Source organism: Bubalus kerabau, chromosome 2, assembly GCF_029407905.1.
Source record: "Bubalus kerabau isolate K-KA32 ecotype Philippines breed swamp buffalo chromosome 2, PCC_UOA_SB_1v2, whole genome shotgun sequence".
NCBI classification, from domain to species: domain Eukaryota; kingdom Metazoa; phylum Chordata; class Mammalia; order Artiodactyla; family Bovidae; genus Bubalus; species Bubalus kerabau.
The window spans coordinates 53,663,757-53,666,095 of record NC_073625.1 but is presented as its reverse complement, the minus strand read 5'-3'; the positions used below and the strand labels follow the sequence as shown (position 1 = coordinate 53,666,095).

At 43.8% G+C, this 2,339-nt stretch overlaps 1 protein-coding gene across 1 annotated transcript; it reads left to right on the top strand.

The window, feature by feature from the left end:
* Positions 1 to 324: 324 nt before the first annotated feature.
* On the top strand, positions 325 to 1,720 carry LOC129644743 (NADH dehydrogenase [ubiquinone] 1 beta subcomplex subunit 11, mitochondrial-like). Its single transcript, XM_055570231.1, has one exon. The coding sequence runs from the start codon at positions 406 to 408 to the stop codon at positions 1,024 to 1,026; it is 621 nt and encodes a 206-aa protein (XP_055426206.1). The 5' UTR covers positions 325 to 405; the 3' UTR covers positions 1,027 to 1,720.
* The last annotated feature ends 619 nt before the right edge of the window (positions 1,721 to 2,339 follow it).

Below are 2,339 nucleotides of genomic sequence, written 5' to 3'. Positions count from 1 at the left end.
TTACATACAGATACCTGTGTTAATGATAATCACTCATTCATTGATTCATACATTCAAGCATGGAAAAACATAAATATGCATGATACATATTCATTCACAAATATCACAAAACCTATATCTTCCAAAATGATTGATTCGACATGCTTCAATTTTCTAAGTTTCTCAGTGGGAATTTAATTCATGGTCAGTAACATGCAACTCAAAATAACCTCAACCGTGGCTGGTACTCATCCTTTGTAAACGGAAAAGAGTTTTCTTTAGCTACTTTCTCTTCACTTCTCACATTAACCTAACTTTCCATATAACCCCGGCCATGTAATTCTATATAGAAATGTACATATAAAATAGTCTGATTGAGAGGATTAGAAGGTGGTTGCTTCCCTGAGGTCATGACAGAGTGAGGAAATGAGAACCTCTCACCATTCGAAAGCAAAGTTCCGATTCAGGACCTATTTAGTGCGGCGGGGGCGGAGCGACAACTCTCGCGCCCTGGACAACTGCAGCTGCGCGGAGTCACACTTCCGTCCCCGACCCCGAGAGCTTGCAGAACGATCTGTTATGGCGGCTGGGATGTTAGGTTTGTGCGGCGGTCGCCGCCTTTTGGCAGTAGCGGCAACGCGAGGGCTCCCTGCTGCCCGTGTTCGCTGGGAATCCAGCTCCTCCAGGGCTGTGATCGCCCCGTCCACTCTGGCGGGAAAGCGGCCGTCAGAACCGACATTACGCTGGCAGGAGGACCCAGAACCCGAGGACGAAAACCTCTATGAGAAGAACCCAGACTCCCACGGTTATGACAAGGACCCTGCTGTGGACGTCTGGAACATGCGGGTTGTCGTCTTCTTCGGATTCTCCATCGCCTTGGTCCTTGGAAGCACCTTTGTGGCTTATCTGCCTGACTACAGGATGCAGGAGTGGGCCCGCCGGGAAGCTGAGAGGCTTGTGAAATACCGAGAGGCCCATGGCCTCCCCATCATGGAATCCAACTGCTTCGACCCCAGCAAGATCCAGCTGCCAGAGGATGAGGACTAACTGGTTGCCAAAAGGGGCATAAGAAGCACCACCTTCTCTCCCCTGCCTGCCATTCTGCCCTCTCCTCAGAGCCCCTAATTAAAGGGACTGAAAGTGGGGGTGGGGGGGGAAGAAATGTACATATAAATACATCTACATATATGAGTATTGTTGGTTATATCACAGAAGTAGATATGCTACAAATGAACTTATCTAGGAAACAGAATCAGAGACATAAAGAGTAGACTGGTGGTTGCCGAGGGGGAGTGTGGGGAGAAGATTGGACTGGTAGTTTGGGATTAATATAGCAAATTAGCATTTAAAGAATGAATAAACAGCAAGGTCCTACTGTATAGCACAGGGAACTACATTCAATATCCTGTGGTAAATCAGAATGAACAAGAATGTTTACATACATACGTATGCTGCTGCTTCTGCTAAGTCGCTTCAGTCGTGTCCGACTCTGTGCGACCCCATAGACGGGAGCCCACCAGGCTCCGCCATCCCTGGGATTCTCCAAGAACACTGGAGTGGGTTGCCATTTCCTTCTCCAATGCATGAAAGTGAAAAGTGAAAGGGAAGTCGCTCAGTCGTGTCCGACTCTTCGCGACCCCATGGACTGCAGCCCACCAGGCTCCTCCGTCCGTGGGATTTTCTAGGCAAGAGTACTGGAGTGGGGTGCCATTGCCTTCATGTCTATATAATTGAGTCATTTCACTGTACAACAGTAATTAACACCACTTTGTAATTCAATTATACTTCAATATAAAATCAATTTTAAAAAGGGAGGGAACCCTACAGTTTGTATATCTGGCTCTCATCACTCAAAAATACCTTGTGGAAGTCACTACCAGTCAAGAGATTAGCACTAACTCATTATTTCTAATAAGTTTTTTGCTTCTATAAACATAAAGCCTTATATATAGATGCCTTCTTTTCTATGGAACAGCGTCCATGAATTGGAATTGCTGAGCCAAAAAGTATACATACTTTTTAAATGTAATAGATGTTGGCAGATGGATTTCTCCAAACCTATAACACTTCATATTTCTACCAGCCATGAGAGGAATCCATTCCCTAAGTCACCACCAGTAATGGTACCATAGTTCTTTTCCAATTTTGTCAGTCTGGTGTAAAATGACATTTTATTTTTACTTTTATTTGAATTTTGCTTGCTAATAATGAATTTGAGAATCTTTCTATTAATTTATTGGCCAGTTTGGATTGCCCATTTTTCAGTCATTTCTCTTTTTTCTTAAATGTTTAGCTGTTTTGACAAATCAGTTATAAATATTTTATTCTAAATTGAATGCTTGTCTATTGTTTTGTCATAT

What these genes read in the sequence shown, in the direction of transcription:
- LOC129644743 (XM_055570231.1), top strand. Translation starts at nt 406, where the DNA reads ATGAGAACCTCTCACCATTCGAAAGCAAAGTTCCGATTCAGGACCTAT.